General features: G+C 39.6%; 1 protein-coding gene across 1 annotated transcript in view; it reads right to left on the bottom strand.

Moving 5' to 3' along the window:
* Window positions 1-314: 314 nt before the first annotated feature.
* slc7a5 (solute carrier family 7 member 5) overlaps window positions 315-21,606 on the bottom strand; it is a 44,254-nt gene continuing 22,962 nt past the window's right edge. The window contains exons 3-10 of the mRNA XM_034205912.1: window positions 9,737-9,842; window positions 9,163-9,207; window positions 8,934-9,057; window positions 7,713-7,816; window positions 5,113-5,209; window positions 3,519-3,668; window positions 2,114-2,291; window positions 315-2,019 (exon numbers count right to left, since the gene is read on the bottom strand). Coding sequence (XP_034061803.1) covers window positions 3,546-3,668; window positions 5,113-5,209; window positions 7,713-7,816; window positions 8,934-9,057; window positions 9,163-9,207; window positions 9,737-9,842 — 599 coding nt within the window. The 3' untranslated portion in view covers window positions 315-2,019; window positions 2,114-2,291; window positions 3,519-3,545. The remainder of the gene's footprint in view (window positions 2,020-2,113; window positions 2,292-3,518; window positions 3,669-5,112; window positions 5,210-7,712; window positions 7,817-8,933; window positions 9,058-9,162; window positions 9,208-9,736; window positions 9,843-21,606) is intronic.

The following is a 21,606-nucleotide window of genomic DNA, read 5'->3' as shown; positions in this document are numbered from 1 at the left end:
TGAAACGGATAATAATGTGGGCCATGAAACCAAAACAAAGAGCTAAAAGAAGCTAAAATACTTAAGGGAACTATAGAGTTTGCTAATGCTTGTTTTTGCTGGTTTGACACGAAGTGATTTTCATCCATTGTTGAAATTGAAAATAAATTATTTAAACAGCTTGAACTATTATTCATAACGATCACTACATTCTGTATTTTTTGCTTTTTGATTCTTATGCTGATTTTTTACTTGGTATGAAGCCACATTTTACATTTTAAATAAAGGGGAACAAGTGAGACAAATTATCCACCAAAAACAAAAGAACACAAGAGTTGGAAAAAAAACTTAAAGATTTATTTGTAAAGCACTTTTCACAAAAATGCCCTTTAAACAAATTAGAGGGACTAATAACAATAAACAACAAGTTTACTAAAAAATAAATAAATAAACTTTCTACAGTCCTATTCGGGTTAGTGTCCCATCCGCTCTGTGCGATGGCTGGAGTGTTAGAAAGGCTCTAGCTCTAAAACATACACATTAACCCCTCCTGCATCCACCTCCACTGCAGTCACTACGGAAACAGCGCCGCCACGGTAATGTGTACTTTTGGTCCGTTGCCAGGAGGAGGGTCGACATTAATAATACAGCACTAACCTTGTTATTGTAACTGTTATTGTGTGTGACAAAACGTATGAATGAAATAAAAAACTAGCAGTTCATACGAGGATCTGTAAATGTAGTGTGCTCCTTCTGTTCTTCACCCCCCCCCCTAAAAAAAGAAAGAAACATATCCTTCCTCTTTTATCTCTCTTCATTGACAGCAGCTTGTAGATGGCGCAATACAAGAGAAACTGACTGGGCCCACAATGTAACAAATCCCACACACACACACACACACACACACACACACACAGTAAGCCGGGCTCAGTACGCTCAGATATTGATCCCATACTGTAAGTGAAAATTAGATTGGTGATCCAAAAAATAATCAACAGCAGCACAAAGACCACATACTTTGAATTCTGACCCGCTTTTTGTCACAAGTCATGAAACAATTTTCCCAATACTGGTTTATGCACCTCTTTCAATCTGACCACATGATGATTTAAAGAGCAACCAGTTAAAAAACTGCATTACCCAGGAATCCTGTGAGGTGACATCAGTAGACTGCACATAATATGCTCAGGTTTACCAAGTTATGCTGTAGATAAGTTGGTAATGAAAAGGCTTTGAACAAAAACTTCTATTTATAGTTATTCTTCCTTCCTCTGAGGGATTTAGATAAGAAAACTAAGTATTTTTAATGTAAAAATGTGAAACTTCAAAAATCTCCTACAAGATGTGTAGTCAACTTCACTCTCTCCCTACAGCAGCATATAAAGGCAGACTAGAGCGCAGAGCTAAAACTCAACAGACAGACACGTATAGTGACAGACATGACACACTGTCGACAGAAAGCTTCATGAATATCAAACAATATTCAACTTCTACAGTACTTAAGAGCAAAAGTTGGCTCAAGGAGATTATAAGTGGAGTCTCGTTAGTGTTTATAAAAAAGTTCCTGGTTGCATGGATCTAGATGTATACATCTGTTTGTAGGTTAATACCACATCATGATCTTCGTGGCCACGTAAGGCACAACTTGCTAAAAACACGTTTCTGATGAGGGATGATATTTTACATGAAAAAAACACAGTTAATTCATTGAAATGCATAAAAACCTACCATAAAAGGAAGTTAGTGACAACAAATATCCGCATTAAAAAAGTCAGCAACATAACACAACAAAAAAAACGTTTAAGACAGCAAAGACACAGTAGCCTCAGACACTCGTCTTCATCAGGTCCTTATCAGCACCCTGCAGAGGGTGTGTGTATGTGTGTGTGAGAGGGAGAAGGAGTGGGTTGAAAGGGGTCAACAGAGGTCATCAACTGTGATGTCAGAGCCCCGAGGTCACTGTTGGTGCATCCGGAAATTCAGTTTAAGACCTCTGAGGAACTACCTCCATCACCTTCTGACACAAGGCTGTGGTCGAGACTGCAAAACACACACAAATGAAGTCGGCAATTACACACAAGTCACAATTTTCACAGTGTTAAACGTTCACAGGTGGGGAAGATGTTATACTCACAGATTCCATTCAACATCCACTTGGGTTTGCCCTTCCACCACACACCGACGAAGTAGACGGGAACTCCGGTGGCGATGATGCCGAAACCGATCGCACACTCCACTGGAGTCTTCCAGAAGGAGACGATGATGAGGAAGAGGCAGGCGAGCACGAAACTCACCGGCAGCAGAATATTTACCTGCAGGGAGAAGAGAGGGAAGACATTTCTGACTCTTCTCCAATATAATAGAACTAGATGGCACTTGACTAAGAGAAAGAACATGTATTTGATCATCATCAACATCAATGTATTTTTCCTGACAATGTATTGGCTACTTATAATAACCAACAAACCATGTTGTGAAGACTTTTATATAGATATTTAATTTCTACCAAACATCTGCCAAGTGTATTTCTACTCACTGTGTCAAAAAGCTTCTAGCTTCCTGCTTTTTGGACAGATAACTCTTATTTAACTATCAGTAAGAAAGAGAGTATGAGTATTTACCAACATTTTTAACTATTCCTTTTACAGCTACAAAGAGTGTTTGATCCATGGAGCTGTTCATCCTATACTGCACATTTTAGTTTTCTCTTTAAGAGAATGAATCCACTAGATTCATGATAAACAGATACTTTTAACCTTAAACTTTTAAAGAGATGGATCAGTAAATCTAATTGGGTGATTGTCTGGCATCTCGGCTCCAGATCTGTTAAACATCAGGAATGTGACAGACAAAGAAAGGAGAAAGAAATAGAGTGGGAGAGTGAAAGAGAGAGAGATGGATGTCAGCAGAGAGACAGTGCCTCCACTGTCCCACCACACACAAATACCCGTGTTCCCTCCTTGTGAGGCCCAACCTTTTTCAAACCAATAGTGGGGTTGTCACACATATAGTCACACACACGCCAATATAATAATCTATCCGTTTCTTTCACTTCACTGCCTCTGACAACACACAGTGTCGTGCCAGGGGGCAAATTAGTAGAATTAGGACAGCTATCATGCTCTGAAAGGACACACACACACGTGAAAGCTCACACACTTACATGTGAACAAAGTGAAACAATAGCACAATGATGTTCTGTGTTTTGGGGAGTCCTGCAGCAACTGGTTCAGTCAGGAGGCATAGTGCACTTCCTTTCCACACACACACACACACACACACACACACACACACACACACACACACACACACCACACACACACACACACACACACACACACACATCACACACACACACACACACACACACACACACACACACACCACACACACACACACATCACACACACACACACACACACACACACACACACACACACACACACACACACACACACACACACACACACACAGCACACACACACACACACACACACACACACACACACACACACACACACACACACACCTTTTCTCACCTTGATTGTCTCTCCAGCTCTGGCTTCTTATAAACGGAGCCACATCATCCCAACGATCGCCATGGCGATGCAGAGCCAGTTGAAGAAGCTGAAGAAGTTAATGACCGAGAAGATGTCGTTGGAGAAGGCGTAGAGCAGCGTCATCATGCACTGTAGACACAACAGGAAAACATTTTATTTAAATAACGGCTGCACGATATTGAAAAAAACTGACATCGCGATTTCCCCCCCCCCTGCAGTATATATTGCGTTTTTTTAACCTGTTTAAGCCCCAAAGTCCCGGCGGGTACTTTACTTTTTTTTTTCACGACACTGTGTCTCAGGGGATCTTAATATTTAAGAACCTATTAATGTGTTATACCAGATTAACGGAAATAATCTCAGCTAACTGACGATACAAACCATTTTTACCAAAACAAGACACAAGTCTCATAAGAAGCATCTAAATGACCCCTGAGCGAAAAATGCTAACGCACTTTGGCACAGAACTCAAGATAAAAGTACCCTTATTACTTATCGTAGCTGCACATACAAGATATCCGATTAAAACTGAGGTTCCACAGATTATTTAGGTATATAGTATCATCACTGAGTAATCCGAACTCGGACAGGGGAAGCAAACACAGACATCACAACACGTACCTTTACGTAGCTTCTAGGGGAGATGTCTCACCGTAGCTGTCAATCTGATCAAAAGACGTGTTCAATGGCATTAAAACGAGAAAAAAACGCGGCTGAATCGGTTAATCCATAGGTTTTTTAACGTCTCTGTATAAAAAAATGATTTCATTTATAATCCATAATTCCATTTTAATGTAAAAATCGCAGAGCGAAAGTTAGCTGCTAATGGTAGCCACCAGAGTGGCTGCTGCTTCCGGTCCTGGCTATGCGGCAGTCTAACACACACACATTACCAAATAAGGAGTGAGAGTGACGCGTAGCCAAAACCGGAAGCTGCATACACTGGTGTCTACCATTAGCAGCTAACTTTTGTGCTCCGATTTTTACATAAAAATGGAATTATGGATTATAAACAATTGCTTAAAAGCCACAGATACATTATCAACCTATGGATCAACCGATTCAACCGCGTTACTCGTTTTAATGCCATTGAACAAGTCTTTTGATCAGATTGACAGCTACGGTGAGACAATCTCCCGTAAAAGCTCCGTAAAAGGTACGTGTTGCTTCCCCTGTTGCGAGATCGGATCGCTTAGATACTATACTTAAATAATCTGTGGAGTCTCAGCTTTAAATCAGATATATTGTATGTGCAGTTTAGATAAGTAATAAGGGTATCTTTATTTTGAATTCTGTGCTAAAGTGCGTTAGCATTTTTTTTAAAAATGAATAAAACCGCACGTCCCTGCGGTGTGAATATCACGCATGCGCATATCGCGGTTATCGCCATGACACGGTATATCGTTCAGCCCTAATTTAAATAGATATCTACACATATCCCACAGAAGCATTAATGTATGCTTCATCACAGCTGTACATGTGTCTTGTGGTGCCGTTCTGGTTTAAAGAGATTTTTTCAAATTGTATTCAACTTGTGCTGTAAGGTATTGGTGTGAAAAATAAGGGTACATACAGTGAAAATGAGTGAGGGCATCGGGGTCAGCAGGGTGGGGTGGATCATGGACAGCAGATTGGGCAGGTGACCCTCCCGGGAACCCACGAAGAATAACCTGAGAGGAAGGAGAGGCATGCTTACTGAGTAGGAAGAGCAGGTGTCCTTATTTGAGCGTGCACAGCATTTTTGCAAACTGAGACATTTGATAAACAGTCGTCCTTTCGTGGCTTGATCCAATGGGTGTGTAGGAAGCTAGAGAGGGCTATCATCATCTCAGAAGTCAGTGAATCAACACATGCGGCTGGGTTCAAGGGTTTGCCAACCTGTCACCATTCTTGTTGCCTATATAACCCTACTGGCAAAAAACAGTACAAGCTACAGATATGACAGAAAGTATGACAAGCAAAAGAAGATGCAGCTGCAACAGAGTCTGGGAAAGGATTTACTCTCTGGTGAAGTCGGTGGAGGGCTTTTACCAGAAAGGTTTGTCAAATTTGAGGGTTTTTTTCAACTGCACATGGGGGTGAATGGGATTTTAAACAACACACAACATGAAAACAAGAGTACGTCTGGCTCATAAGGAACAATGTCGATCTAAAAGATAAGGTAACAGCAGCTAAAACAATAAAAGTCGCAACTACCTCAGTGCAGATTTGATCGGCATCAATATAAAGATAAATGAAAAGCTATAGGGGATTGATGTCCTGTCAGTCTCTTGGTGGACGAGTGGCAGGCAGCAAGCTTACACTTAAACTGGTATTTTCAATGCAGCATTGTCACTACTTTGACGATGAATGTTAACCTTATTATCATCACAATTTGGCTGTGACGAAGTGTTTCCCTTAGACGTACATGTATTGACTGTCCGGGATATCATCTTATTAAAAAAAAATTATTCTTATTTTCTTTTGCTAAAGTTTAGAAAATCGAAACTTAGATATTTTTTTGTTTGACGTGCAATATGTCACTTGGTAACTTTTAGGCATAATAAAAAAAAAAAAGTGTTCTGGCTGGATATGATTCTTTGTTTTCACCAGAAACTGGGCGGGGTTTATCTTTTGTGGTTAGATCAGGGGTGCCCAACCTTTTTTGAACCGAGAGCTACTTTTAAAGTTGCCAGTCTGCCGAGATCTACCAGTCCAAATAGAGAGGCGTAGCCATTACTGACAGCCTACCACCAGGTAAATACACAATTCTACTATAAAACTGACCTTTGTACGATGAATACTTCATAAAATACTGCAGATCCTTTATCTTACCTCTTTCTAATCTACACACATACAAGTATTTAACTGAAGTTACACAACAGTGTTGTTGATACAGAGTTGGAGTTTATTCACACATCACATACTACAGTGGGTAATGTTTTCAAGAAACATTGAACATTGCTGCCACATATAACACAGGGAAAAAAGAAAATACTCTGAACCCTTTCTTTGCCATTATATAAAAACAGTGTTGCTACAAAAGTATAAATTAGGCGTACTAATAAGACAACTCAGATCTGAAGCTACACAGGAATCTGCAGCCAACGTGCAATAAAAAAGACAACATTAATAGAATCAAACCCTTTTTTTGTTGCATTTTAGTAGATTATAAAAAGAAATGCCTTTAAAATAGGATGCAAGCAACACTAGTTTCTTAACCTGAATTGATAATAGACCATAATCAATTTAAACAGAACAGATCTTAATGTTTGCATTCTTATACCATGTTGTACAATAATTATAATGAATTAGTTCAAACAAACTAAAACTTACAGTTGATTAATAACGGTATCTAACTTGAGTTTTTATTATATCAAAAACCTGTTGAAATGCTACTGTTATTTTTACTGTCCCCCAAAAGCGCGTCGGCAGCCTCCAGGAATGCTTCTTTCACAACTTCGCCGTCTTTGAAAGACTTCATGTGTTTCGCAAGAACGTGACTGACACGATAAGATGCTATGGTAGCAGCCTTGCTCTTGTTGTTGGGCCTGGTGAAAATGGACTGCTGCACTGTTTTGAAATGCCGCTCCTAAATGACCCTTCTTCGATAAAGCCACGCTCGCATTGCAGATGAGACAGATGGACTTTGAATTGGAATAGATACAAAAATAATCATCCTCCCACTCGGAGTGAAAATTATATATTTTGGGCTTTTTTGCTTTTTTACTGTCACTCCTGTTGACACGGACAACAACGTCAGCGAAAATAGTGCACTGCCCACCAGCCACGCCCCGACACATGGGGTCACGCCGGCCAATCACAAAGCTTTGATGCGTTCAAGTGCATTATTCTGGCACAGGAACATTATGTTACAGGACATTAATGATAAAACAGAATGTTGTTGTTCTATTTTTAGACACATCTCGCGATCGACCGGTCGATCGCGATCGACTGGTTGGGCACCCCTGGGTTAGATGGACATTATATCGAAATCTAAAGAACCTCTCAGTATCACGGTAACATGTCCCACACACACACATATTCTGTCTCACATATTGCTTGTTGGCACTTGATCACTCTTGTATGAACAGATAAATGATTACAATCATCTTTTTGTAATATTCTGTGTGTGTTTATGCAGGTTTGTTAATCAATTCCACAAGCCTGGTTAGATAGTGTGAATGTATTTACCTGGATGATGTGAACAGAGAGCCGTTGACAGATCCAAAGCAGGACAGACCTACAAACACCGGGATGATCCACGCCATGGGACCCAGGTGCTTGTTACCAAAATCCTGCAGGACACACACATAAGTTAAGTAACAAGGTGCCACCTACTCAGGGAACATTCACACACATTTAAACATCATTTGCCATGTCATCGGAAGCAATTTGGGGTCAAGTGTCCTGCCCAAAGGACACATCGACATGTTGCCTGCAGGGAGTGGGGATTGAACCACCGACTTTCTGACAAAAATCTACCTCTTAATTGTCAGCCACTTCAGCAAAAATCATCAGTAGATTATACCCAAATACACCATTTTCATATTTGAAATATATGTTATGTCATATATTTATGAACGGATTACTGAATGGACTGAACATAAACACGCCCAAAGTGTCACGAACTACGGTGGTTGACAGTTGACAACACGTTATAACGGCCCAAAACATTTGCATTAGAAGAAACGCATTGCACTTAAAAAAAAAATAATAATAAAAATAATAATAATAATAAAAACACCCATTTGCCAAAACACATCTTCACCAACTTGACACACATGCGCATAAACAAAATGCTGATGCAAAAAAATGCTAATTTCCCCTCTTTGGTACGAATAAAGGTTTTCTGATTCTGAAAACCCTCAAAACACAGTTGGCCATCACGGTCACTAGAAACGTACCTAAAATGTTAGTTTTATCGGCTTATTTTAACAATGTGATTGCATGATTGCTTCCGATATATTTGAAGATCTGCTGTAAGCTAGCTAGCTAACTAAGTCATTTAAAAAAATACTGACAAATAAGAAACAGAATAACTCTGTGACAGTGTCAGATGGCCAACTTTACACACGTTTCTCCTAATGAAAGTGTTTTGTGCTGTTGTGGTGTTTTTGCACATGTCGGTCACCATACATTTGTCTCTATATGCTTTAATATATTTTTCCTTTTTATTCTTACATTTTTTTATATACCTTTTTTTCTAGTTTTTTGTCTATTTTACGCTTCTTAAGCTGTCATTGTGCTGTTGAAACAACTTAATTTTCCTGCTGGGATAAATAAAAGTAATTTAAATAACTGATATGTACATTTATCATTTTTACCAGCTTTAAAAAGGTAAGTTTATAGTAAATATCTGGAATATGGCATACTTTATACAGAGTAAGTAGCAGAAAGTAAGGGTGTACTCACCACAGCCACGGCCTCTGAGCCGAGCATCTCCTCAGGGGAGAGTGAGGTGAAGTATGCCAGGTTGGTCAGAACGTAAACTACGGTCACGATGGGCAGAGAGATCATGATGGCCCGGGGAAGGTTTCTGAAGAACATAAGCAAACATTCTTAGTAAAAACTCCAGGCTACTAATCAATGTTCTGCAAACAAGCCTGTATTTTATCATAAACGTATTCTTATGGATACCCACTTGTAAGGCTCAATCATTTCCTCAGTGACAAAATTCAGGTAGTTCCTGTAGGCAGAGCAGACAAAATGTTGAGATGCGGCCAAACAAACATAAAGTAAGATTACTAAACATCCTACCACCAAACATTCGCTACCTATTGCTTAGAGGTGTTGACACAAAGTCATGTGACTGTGATGTAGTTTGTTTATAGCCTGATGTTATGTTTCTATTTCCGACTATTGCATTTACACTTCAAAAATCATAAAGTGTTTTTTGTCGAGAGAGCCCTTGCATTGCTTACTTCTGGGTCGACCTACAAGAATATGTCATTGCTGCACCACTCAATGTTAAGTAGGCTTTTAAAAAAGTGAAAACTTTTAAAGACTAACCTATTTAGGCATGAATTGTGTTAAAATCAACACTTGTCTGCAAGCCTGAACACTGAATTGTAAAACCAACTATAGAAAATGTCAATTCGATATTTCGTTCTTACTGCCATGTGTAAACATTATCAGGACGTGGGACACTGTATAATGAACAGGGCAGCACAGTGGCTTGCATCCTGATAACACAGGTCCATTGGTGTGTAACTCACCATCCGCCGTAAGCAAACAGACCGCTGTACAGGGCGAGGCCGATGCTGCCAAACTCGTATTTGGACCCCTCAAAGGAATTCTCTGGAAGAAGACCGTCTGTGCCACCTGGAGAAGAACAGAGAGGAAGAGAATTTTTTTTAACACAAGATCAACTTTTAAGCTTTTGAGTAATATATAAACAGAAACATTGAGCTATTTATGTGATAATGTTCTGATGATGGGCTTCAGCTTTTTGCACTGAACCTATGAGCTCACTCTCCACCTGTAGTGGGCGTGGCAGCTGAGTATTCAAATAGACAGAGGAAGTGTTTGTCTTTGGGTTAAAATTGTTTATTAGGATTTTTATTTTTGGAAAGTTTACCAGAGTTTATTCTTCAATAAATCATTTTTGTCTGTCGAATTGAACAACATCTCCGTGCATGCTTTTTTGGAAAAGTGTGTCAGACATCTTCACATAACATCAGGTGGCTTCATAAAAATAAAAGATGAGGATTTGCCGGTACATGTAGTTCTGTCTGCATTATTGCTCTGCAGGCAGGTTTACCAACCAATGGGCCAATAAATGAACACACACCACACAGCCTTTGGGATTGAGCTTAAATCTGTCTGGGTATGTGGATCAGGAAGGACTGTAGAGTGAAATGAAGTTAAGACAGGCTGAGACGCTCAAAAAGGAGCCAGACTGTGGATGGACCTGAGGGGAACAACAGATCACACACGAGGCAAACAGAAGGGATGTTACACTAAATGTCATATATTTAAAGCTTTTACCTAACGCAACTTATAACAGGAATCCACTATGAAGATACAAACTCAAAACAACAAGAATCCTGCAATCAGCTGCCAATAAGCCACATCATTTCCGTGCTACATGCATGCATATGTTTTGGGGCTGCTCTGGGATTCTTTTTTCTTTTTGTTGTGTTCACCCGTTTTTTTTTTTTAACTTATGTGTTTCTTTCATTGCTTTTTGTGAGTATACTTTATTTAGAGAGACTACTCTGGATTTTTCATTTACCATTTTGTACTGTTCACCCGTTTGTTTTTTAAATGTATGTATTTCATGTTTGTTTGCATGTTTTATTTGCTCAGTCAAATTTTGCTTATTCGGTTTGAGCTCATATATTTCAAAAATATAATGTAGTGACAACACTGGAATGATCCTTAGCTTTCAATAAGCCAAACCATCTTAAATATATATTTTTTTTAAAAACAGTATGTGCTTAAATATTTGCTAAAATAAATGACAGATTTATGGTGTAAAAACTGAATACAAATGTTAAAATAATATACTAAAAAACATTCTTTAATAAAACAATACAAATGTGTATGAATGGGCTACAAGATATAGGTATTGCCTTGCTCAAGGGCACAGCCTCTGAGGATTTATAGCATTTTGGTCCCAGCCCCTCACATCACTGCTGGTTTGAGGGGATCTGGGGCCTCATTTATAACGCCGTGCGTAGGATTCACGTGGGAAGGTTGCTTACGTAGTAGAAATCCAAAAAATAGGTACAGAAATGTTCCGACATTTTCCGATTCACCAAACATTGCGCACCGGCGAGGAAAGTGCGTACAGCACTTCCTACGCCGGTTTCCCTTTATAAATCACAACCAACTCGAAATGCGGTGCAGCTTTTGCGGGGTTCACGTAACGACCATATTTGCCTATAAATAGTCAAAGAAACGCCCATTCATTCATTCATTCTGACTGACTGCGTGAAGAAGATCGCAGGAAATGACGACAGAACAGCTAAAAAAGACATCTCACACCGTGTCAGATTTTGGTTATTTTGGGGAGGTGGAGATAAATTATATTGTTTGGTGGATGCCGTTTGAACCAGAGTAGCAGCATGGAGGTCGGATCGTCACCAACATAAATAAATAAGTGGTCCGAAAAAGGTTCATGACAAAACAAATACACATAGCCTTCCTCAGGCAGTGTGTTTGTACCGGGGACAGGAGACCCCCCTTGATGAGAGACTGTAAGAAATGAAATGCAAAACCGCATCATTTATGAGAAAACATTTCATAACATTAACACAACATATTCGAGGTGGTTTTAAATAACATATCCGTATTTATTTATTTCTCCAAGTTATGTTTTTGAGTGCACTGAGGAGTCGCAAACAGGCGTTTGTTTAATCATTTTAAGATTATGATAAATGAGAGGTAACATTTTATTTATGGTATTATTTCCACACATCTCTCCATTCTTCCTTCTGCCAACGGTGTCGCAGTTTCTCGTCTCTCCCGTGTTTGTGCTTAGTGCGTACGCATGGGTTAGAGTTTGCGTGGAGGACCGCACATTTTCCCGTCAAGTTAGTATTTTATAAATCGCAAACATTGCGTAGAAACTGGCGTACGCCATTTTTTGAGCGTATATCCCTTTATAAATGAGGCCCCTGAGTACATTTCTACTGGAGCTGCCCCCCCTCCCCCCACAACAAGCTCCAACATTCTCAGACACAGCGACGGTTGCTAAACCAACACCCTGGAGCAGTGTTGGTACTGGGAGGGTTAGCTGTAAGCTGGTGTCCATGTGACTGCTGTCCTCACACCGCGGCCACAGCATCCCAACATCTGCTCAGTGCTGCTGAGCACAACAGATCTAAAATAACTTCTATCTGTCTTTCTTATGTTGTTCCTCTCATTTTAAAAATCACTTAATCATAATTATGGGATTAAGTGATTAATGTGCACAATCAGTTATTTTGCACAATAAGAAAAACAACTGATTGTGATTATTTTGCAATCGTGATAAAATATATTCAAATGACCATGGTGTGATTTGTACCAAACAAGAAATATGTGTAAAACAGGCATAATTCATATTCAATTATAGTTGTTCCTATTTTTTTTTAACATAGATTTTGATATTGCAATAGTCCATATTGCAAATTTGATACATTTTCGATTAATCGTGCAGCTCTAATTCAATAGGCTGCCTTTGTTGTTTCATCATGCCTTTATCCTGGGAAATTGGTTCAAATGTATTTGTCTGAAATAACAATGCAAACTTAAAAAATTACAAATTCACAAGGTTATATTCACAAAAATGAATGAAATCCAGATAAATAGGTAAACTGTATTAATAAACACTTTTTGGAGAACATGGAGAAATGTACCGAACTCTTACTTTTACATCTCTTCCAGACGGCGGAGTTGATAGAACCAGAATTATTTGTAACCACTGCTAAGTTGAATGTAAGTAAGTAAGTAAAACTTTATTTATATAGCACCCTTCTCAACACGGATGTACAAAGTGCTTTACAGTACAGTACACAGGACACAATTCAAAGTACAACTATAAAATGTAGAATAAAAGGCATAAAACAGCAGCAGGTAATACATAGGATAAAACATACGACAAAACACCAATAAAAAAGACAGCCACTAACTCACCTCCTCCGACGACCCAAAGGCCTGTCGGAACAGGTGTGTCTTTAACTGCCGCTTAAAAATCTCTATTGAGGCCGAGGTTTTTATTATCTGGGGGAGTTTGTTCCAAAGCCTTGGGGCCACCACCTCAAAGGCACGGTCACCCTTAGTCTTTAGCCTGGTTCGGGGCACCCTTAGGAGGCCTTGCTCAGAGGACCTCAGGGCCCGGGTTGTGATGTGCGGGTGGATAAGTTCATTGATGTAGGTTGGGGCTTGGCCATGGACAGCTCTATATGTGAAGACCAGTACTTTGAATTGGGTTCTGAGATGGACAGGGAGCCAGTGCAGGGCAGAAAGAATCGGAGTGATGTGGCATGTTTTTTTGGACCGAGTCAGTAATCTGGCTGCAGCATCTTGGACCTGTTGTAACCGGTTTATTGATGTTTTGTTGAGGCAGGAGAACAGAGCATTACAATAATCAAGCCGGGATGAAATAAAGGCATGGATAGCCATCTCCAGTTCTGCATTGGATAGAAAGCCCCTGAGCTTGGCAATGTTCCTGAGATGGAAAAAACAGGTACGGGTCAGAAGAATGTTCTTATATCTGGACTCTGAGGGTAACTTGTTCTTCTATAACAAACTAGATAACATGTTAATGCCCTGGCATTGGCAAATAGCTTTATATTTGATTACATTAATTCATGTTTAGGTTGAGATTTCCAATCAATATTTTAACTGCTACTGTGTAAAGGCCAATGCTGCTGTTAAGAAACACCTAATTTGTTTAAAGTGTTTGCAAACCAAATGTTATTGCACCTTTGTTCATATAGCAGTACTTTAAAGTGAATTAATTAAAGTGAGCAATACAATACTTTTGAATTCATTGTTGAATTTTGCGCATAACAAAATCTTGCGATTAATTGATTAATCGCTGCCCAGCACTAAAAACAACATAATGGTTTAGTTTGTTTTTCCTACACCACAGGTTTATTTACACACACACACACACACACACACACACACACACACACACACACACACACACACACACACACACACACACACACACACACACACACACACACACACACACACACACACACACACACACACACACACACACCACACACACACACACAACACACACACACACACCACACACACACACACACACACACACACACACACACACACACACACACACACACACACACACACACCACACACCACACACACATCACCACACACACACACACACACACACACACACAACACACACACACCATCACACACACACACACACACACACACACCACTAGGCTTGAGCTGTGATTTCAACGTAACCTTTGAAGCTTCTCATCATGGTTAAAACATTTATTGATGAGAACTGTAAGAACATAATTTAAGGCCAACCAACAATTCATCTCCTTTGTGTCACAGTAAGAGCCTCATTCCTTCTGGTGCTGCTTCCAGATCACCACAGTGGTCAGAAAACACTCAGATCCAGCCGGTCACATGATACTGGTGCCAGGCGTGAAAGTGAGACACCAACACGTGATGAAATATTTATGCGCCGTTCAGAACACCTGCACTCAAAAAGTGCATGTACTACGAACACAGAGTGAATGAAATCGACCGGAGTCCCCCTTTCGAGTATGTTCCAAGGAGTACAAAATGATCTTTTGTATATCGATATCTCACTCCGTGTTACCTTGAATTCTTTAAGATAACTTTGTTTTGTTTGCTGCACAGAAAGAACTGAGAAAATTCTTGATGATTTAACAGATTTAAGATTTAACAGATAGACTATATGAAAACATTGGATATTTGATTATTGTGAGTTTGTAAGCAGATGTTCGTTATAGTTTTGTTGTTTTTCACGGCACTCACACACTTAATTTGCACTCATCAGTTTAATTCAGCAAGACTTTTATTCTTTTACCGTTATTTAGATCATTGTTTATCCTAGAGCCATTTAAGAAAAAAACGTTTTCTTCCAAAAATTCAAAGTTACTCGGGATGAGTAATTCATATACAAATGGTTCAAATACTCCTTTAGGTTAGGACTGGTTTACTAAAAGAGACCGGGAGGATTAATGGAGTCAATTTGCTTTAAAAGTATGACTGTGTAACTCTGGATCTGTCCTAAACTTTAAAAAATACTCTTAACCTTAGGGATTACCATGTTGTTTATTGTGGGATTTGACAAACACAGAAATGATTGGTTGTTTAACCTGCCTACTGTGTCCTGAAGGAAAGGTAAAGGCAAAGGAATAACTTGGTGTGGCCTTGCTCTTGAAGGAAGTTCTCCATGTGTCAGAATAATAACCAAGAGGTCTGTTTTGGAACATTGTACAAACACACCTCAATGACGCTGCGCTAGTGTGTGACTCAACCAGCATTGAAAACTCACTTCAACATGTCAAACAGGACTAAAACATGAGGTAAGAGGTGTAACTGTGTGTGATTAAATAAACCATGGATATTGGATAGATAAAGAAGTAAAAGCACACTTGGTGAGCGCAGATCTCTGCAAGGGCCAATCATCTCCAAAATGTAGTAGTTTGTAGCTATTTCTTCTTGGCCCATGCAACACCCTTCCACAAAGTTTCATTAATATCGGGACAGGAGTTTTCCCGTTATCCTGCTGATAGACTTAAAAAACAAAGCAAAAACATAACCTCCTTTGCAGAGGTAATACAAAGGAAATCTCTGCAACACATATGGACTGTGACAGGGAGAAACTACAGTTAATTGGAGGTAAATTCAACAAAAGATCAGTGTGTGTTTTGTGTTACACTGTTTCTCAGTGCAGTGTTCAGTCAGGTTGACAGATCGACGGTTTACCGCAGATAATCAGATTACACTGTTCTCTAATCTGAGACAGCAGCAGACTGACTTTATGGGCCACACAGATAGCTAACGGTTAGCATCAGACTAACACGAGCAGAGTGTGTGTTGGGTTTATCTTTAATAAACTCACATCACCATGGTGCTAAAGGTGTAAATGATTGTATCCCCACAACATTATTCAAAATAAGAGACTAAGTGATTGCTTAGTTTGACATCATTAATGAAAGGGTCTCCTTAAAGATACTGGTACTAAATGTTTTAATAATGTCTATAACTCAAAGGGGACCTATCATGCAAAATGCACTTTCGTACGTCTTTTAAACATGAATATGTGTCCCCGGTGTGTCAGGGAACTCACCAAGTGTCAGAAAACACAACCCTCTCTCTTTTCCTCCGTACCCAAATCTCTAAAAACGGGGCTTTAACGGATCTGATTATTATTTGAATTTTTCTGACATCAGAAAAGGGGTGCTCCGCCTATAAGGGCAACTCTCCACCTATCAGGGGAATGAGAGACCGCTCGAAAGCGCTGGAGACGCTGTAGTACATATGCCAGGCCTGTAGGTGGCGCCAGGCTTGGAATTTCGTCATTTTAGGGGCAAGGCCATTTGGCCTTTGGTGTCACAAATGTTTTCAGGGCGCAAAGGCCACATGCCAGGGGACAAAGGCCATTGAAGGAAACATTTGGATTTGGAGCTTACAAATAAATAACTTCACTTTTTGATAAGAAAAATACACGAATGACATGGAAAACAAATCACTTTTTAATATCAATAATGTCAAACATTATATCATCCTATAGGCCTATGCCTCCTTAGTATTACCATATATAAAATAAAATACTCTACTTTGAATAATTACTGTTTGGTATGTTTTCCATCTACTGTGTCCCCGGTAGTGTTGTCACGATACCAACATTTTGGTTTCGATACCAAGTCAAGAATTGCGATTCCGATTCTTTTTCGATACTTTTCTTAAAAAAAGGGAAACAGTCTTAAATGTAATTATTGTGCTTTATTTCACACCAGAACCAGAACCATAACACAAACTTTTAAACAATGAGAACAATAAATTAAATAAATGACTAGAATTTGTATTAAATACAATTAAGCATCATCTATAAACAACTTTTTTGTTTTTCGCTTCTGGCGTCTTTTTTGTCAACAAGCCGAGGCGCAGCGGCAGTTGCACTCCCACTTGCAGCCATGCTTCTCGCTTTCTCACATGCTCTGGCAGCTAGCGCTGCACGAGAGAGGGGAGGCACTTAGAGCGTGCTTGAGAGGGGAGGGACTGCAGGCACGGCTGCAGTGCAGGGAGTGGAAGCAGAGCGCTGAACACACACGGCTCTTATTAAAACTGCGCTTTCTCACCGGAGTACTTTTCCCCGTCATTCTTAAAGTACCGATACTAATGAAATGGAGGAATCGTTTTTAATGGCAGGGTATCGGGGCTGCAACGGATCTGATTCAGACAGATACAGATTTGAAAATAGTCTGACGTCAGGAACGAGGAGCTCCACCTATATGGGCAACTCTCCACCTATCAGGGGAATGGGGGGTTGCCGTGGCATGGTAACAGCATGGTAACATGACTCTCGTAACTCGGCCCCCCTCGGCGTGGTCAGCTGCAGCTCATTTGCCACAGAATCAGCCCTTGTGAAGACAGGGCTGGAATAGAGCAAATAGCGAAAAGAGGCATGGCTAAAATGCATGATCTGTTTGGTATTTTGAAAAAAAAACTTCACAGACATGTTTTATATAGGTATGGCCCTACAATATATTATTCAAATATAGCATGATAGGTCCACTTTAAGTGGTTAAAGGCAAACAATAGAACAGTCTGGTAAGATAAGGAAATTACTGTATGTCACTTGCAATCTTTAAGACCAGGAAAAGACTCTTGCTCAATGATAGCCATAATCTGAGACTGTACCTAGATTTATATCACAGATTTGTATTTAACATTGATAGGACACTTTTTTAAACATCTTAGGTAACTAAGGTCATCATAAATCATAAGGTCCCAATTAGGGGTGTACCCGAATATCCGAATATTCGTTCGTTGGAATACTATTCGGGTTTGAATTTCGTTATTTATTTCGTTTTTGATTGAATTTATTGAAATCTCCAATATCAACGTAAGAGCTTGTGCCTCTTCGGGGGGTGCTAACACTTAACCATAAACTTTATCGTTTACTTTCTCTGTCTTTATATGTAGATATTACTTTTTCTCCATTAATCTCCGTCACGTTGCTTCCATAGCAACAACAACTTCCTGTCAACAGCGCTAATTCTCCTTCAAAATAAAAGCATGTCCATACAAAATAGGAAGCCAAGCCAAATTACACTTAAGACATATACAACTGCAACGAAAGTAACACACACAATGCAATATCCTTTTCAATTTCAAAGAACACAAATTGGGTTGTATACATTAACAAATAACTATAAAACAACAATACTGTAGAATAACAAGATGAATGCCATGAACAAACCGAAATACACGTGTTGAAGCGGTTCGCTGCTGATTACAACCCCCCCCCCCCCCCCGAATATCCGAATATTCGCTGCTGATTACTACCGAATATCCGGAGCCCGAAAAATGGTATTTGGGACGTCCCAATACGTAAATAAATAAAAAAGCAATGCAAGTCTGTTCTTTGTTGTTCAAATCTATCAGGTGAAGATATTCATGATAATTTAATAATTTAAACTGAGTGTTTTTTAAGGCGATCCCTGATCAAATCCTAAAACAGACCTGTGAATCACTCAGTCACCTCCCTCCAGCTGCTAACAGCAGCCGGAGAAGACGCCTCTCAGGTGAGTGTGTTAGAGTAATCACAGCCACACACCCAGTCTTTGTCTAAATCCAGATAATCTGAGGTGTTTCAGATAAACAGTTATTAGAGGCAATGTGGTGAAAAAGACTGGTGTTAAAGATTTAGAATTACCATGATGCTAAATATGTTAGCAAAGCTCCCTTTTTGAAATAGCGCAGTAAAGGACTAGAATTACAAATGAGTTGAACTCCTCTTTAGTCTCCAGCAACACACCCCACCCGTATGAGAGGAGCAGGGTTAGCATTACATTGATATGGATTAAGGTGAGTCAGAGAATAAAAGGTGGATACATCTCCTGCTTCTCATGGAGAAATAATTACCAGAGGGAGGATCAGGTGGAGATGATGAGGTTCTAACTTGATTTACTGGAACTGCAGTAAAAGAAGATTCAAAATAATATAAAAAGTTACACCCATTCTTCATGGGAAAATGAAAAATGTAGGGATGACACAAATAAGAAGGCAGTTTGTTATATTGTCAAAAGGGGCCAAAACTAAGGATTACCTTTATTAAACTGATAACTCTGCATTAAATATAGCCAAAACAGGTTTTAGGATTATTTTGAAAGTCACTACTATGATGAACATTGGCCATGAGGTAGACTGTAGATGTATAGTATGTGATTTTAAGAACTCCAATTGGATTTGTTTTTACTTCACCAAACTCCAATAATCCACTTTATCGGTGTGTTAAAATCTCTGACATTAACTTTAGAGTGGTGGAGGAATGAGTCATAAAACCTGTGAATTAATTGGCATTTTACCACTTCCGGTAAAGTATCGTCTCGCCACTAGGTCTGCAAAAACAATCGAAATGTTATCGAATTGCAATATTGACTGAAATTGCAGGAAGCAGAATAGAATAGCTGTACATAATAGCTACACACTGCTCTTAATATCAGGATGGGTCAACTGTAGAATCCTTAAACAATTTCCAAACTTGAGATGAATGAAATATATATCTAAATCATTGCTCATCACATTAGTTACAGACGGTTTCACTTTGATCTTTGTTCCTGTGCTTCTGATCTGTGAAACCACATCCTTCTATCACTCTATCTCTCCTTTTCTCTGTGAACAATACAAACCTCCCTCCCTCTCTCTCTCTCTCATCCCCACCTTCCCTTTCTCTCACTTTCTCCCTCCCTCTCTTTGGTCCACTTCTGAACAATTCTAGTCAGTGTTGAGCTCCTGTTTGCCCACCAGTCAGCTGATGAGAGACCTGTGGCCTCTGACATCCGCACAAACAAACCACAATGCGACAACAGTGTGTGATGGAGGACTGAGCTTGGATTTTGCTTTTTAATCAAGCATTTACTTCTTTTGTCTTTTAGCCCTAATGGGTCCTGGTTTGTATAATCTTAGTGACAAAAAGAGGGTACCATCACATTGAATATAATGCCAGCAGCAAGCTAAACGTTGTTTCATATTTTAACAAAACAGGAAGGTTTTAGGAGAGCAAGAAAGAATTAGAGAACTTTTAATGATGCCAGGAATTAAATGATGGATTACAGAAAGCTGACCTACTTCTGAACATGCAGCAGTTAATTAAAGTTCTGAAACAATAGACACAGTAGAGACAGTAAAACTGCCCTAACTATAAAACAATACTTGTTTGCATTACCTCTGTTCTGTATAAATCATGTACATTAATCATTCAATCTTCAAATGCAAAAGTAAATAATTTCCAATTAGTATTCAGTACTTGAATACTGTTTTTGTAAAGAGGACATATTATGCTAATTTTCCGGTTCATATTTGTATTTAGTGTCTCTACTGTGAGATGTCTCCATGCTTTAATGTTAAAAAGCTCTTTATTTTTCTCATACTGCCTGTGCTGCAGCACCTCTTTTCACCCTCTGTCTGAAACCAGAGCCCAGTCTGCTCTGATTGGTTAGCTGGCCACCTTTGTTGTGGTTGGTCATCTGCTTAGAGATGTCCCGCCCCTTAGCGTATCATGTACAATATGTTGGAGTGCTAGCCAATAGAAGCACGAATGTTACATACTGTGGTGATGTCATTGTGTTAGAGAAATCAACAAAGGAGTCCAATGGAGGCGTTTCAGGCAAACGCCTTTGTGTGTGGGAGAGAAACTCCCTCTAGAAGGAACATTTGGATTTTAGCCTTTCTAGACCGTTTACATGCACAAAAACCTATAGAACACACTACAGGGAAGGGAAAAGCCCCAAAAGCCTAATAGGGCCTCTTTTCCCTGTAACTGTTTGATGTTAAAGTGAGTGTCTCAGGAAAGCAGAGGATTCAAGTGGAATCTCACAGCTCGGCTAGGGTTAATGTCAGGTGTAAGGACAAAGGGTAAAAGGTCAAAGGGGAAGTCAGTGCTCCAGACATGAAATGTCTGAGCTCTACAATCCATGCTCAGTCTGTGGTGAACTCACCCTCAGTCTGAACCCAGTGACTCCTCTCTTTCAACAACAAATTAGTTTACTGTTGAACAAAAATACATCTCCAACTCTATTTGCTTTGTGAATATACTCATTCTGCAAGTCTTTTGCATCTCATGCCGACACATGTTGCTCAACAATGTGCTTGTACACTTCCCTTTTACAGCAGCTACACCCCAGCAGACAGGAAGAGAAGCAGATATAGGATGACAACTTGGCTTGGCCGTGCGCGCACACACGCGCGTGCACACCAGCGACGTGCAGTCAGGGGAGTCAGGGGAGGCAGAGCCTCACCTGTCATACTCCAATGTAACGGAAAAACAACTAAAGAAAAACTAAATAGTAATAGTAATAAAATGTCTCCACTGATCTGTGTTGTAAATGTGATTTGTGTA

Source organism: Gymnodraco acuticeps, unplaced genomic scaffold, assembly GCF_902827175.1.
Source record: "Gymnodraco acuticeps unplaced genomic scaffold, fGymAcu1.1, whole genome shotgun sequence".
Lineage (NCBI taxonomy): Eukaryota > Metazoa > Chordata > Actinopteri > Perciformes > Bathydraconidae > Gymnodraco > Gymnodraco acuticeps.
Note: the sequence above shows the minus strand (reverse complement) of the source record. Positions and strands in the feature narration are given on the sequence as shown.